General features: G+C 37.8%; 1 protein-coding gene across 1 annotated transcript in view; it reads left to right on the forward strand.

Annotated features, from left to right (window-relative positions):
• Nucleotides 1-370: 370 nt before the first annotated feature.
• Nucleotides 371-845, forward strand: part of LOTGIDRAFT_175992 (hypothetical protein) — a gene marked incomplete at both ends in the record, with an annotated part of 8095 nt that continues 7620 nt past the window's right edge. The window contains one exon of the mRNA XM_009064329.1: nt 371-825. Coding sequence (XP_009062577.1) covers nt 371-825 — 455 coding nt within the window. The remainder of the gene's footprint in view (nt 826-845) is intronic.

An 845-nucleotide genomic window follows, 5' to 3' on the forward strand; every position in this document is an offset into this window, starting at 1 on the left:
CATGTGATATTGGTACAAAATTTCAGCATTGTAGCTTTGTAAGTTTTGACGCAAAAAAATTATTTGTCCTTGAGCACTTCTTGTGCACCAATATGCAGACTGCATATAGCTAGTTTCCAAACTTACAGATTTGGATTTTATTTCTTGTGTTTTTTGAAGTCTGGTTGGTGGTCTGGATCCCGAATCGATATGTCGTTTGTTGTTCTCACTGTCAATAATCGGTAAATATCGAAGTTGTCCAAAGACATTTGACCCTTTGTGTTGTTTTTTCGTTTGTGTTTATTATTGTTGAAGACTTATATTTGATATTTGGTGTTCTGAATATTTTATTTAGACTTTGAGACTGTGTTTTGTCCCGTCTTCTGCCAATATGGCAGATGACACTTCGGACACACTAGTCATATCGGACAAGAGGAAAATTGTCCGAAAATTCGGACGGCCCATTTTTTCAAAAGATGCAACTGTTTTGATTTCGGTCAGTAATATGAAAGTGATGACGGCTAGTAAAGTGATTGCGGCTGTTCAAGGTGCACTGGGAGAAGATTCTATTTTGTCCTGTGTCCCTAAAAATGGTGATGTGTATGAAGTATCATTGATTGACATTGAGTCTGCAAGAGCCATAGTCGATAAAGAATTGAAGATTGATAATCAGCCAATTTTTGTTCGTCACCTGTCCTCAAAGGTAAAAGTTGTTTCCTTCATGCACCTGTCAGGACTAATCACTGATGAACAAATTGAATCAAAGTTAAAGCTATGGCGGGTTGAGCTTCTTGGTCCTATCAAACGTCGTCGCTATGAAAATACCGATGTCTTTGATGGCACAAGGTTTATGAGGGTTAGATTTC

This window comes from Lottia gigantea, assembly GCF_000327385.1.
Source record: "Lottia gigantea unplaced genomic scaffold LOTGIsca_615, whole genome shotgun sequence".
Classification (NCBI taxonomy): Eukaryota; Metazoa; Mollusca; class Gastropoda; family Lottiidae; genus Lottia; species Lottia gigantea.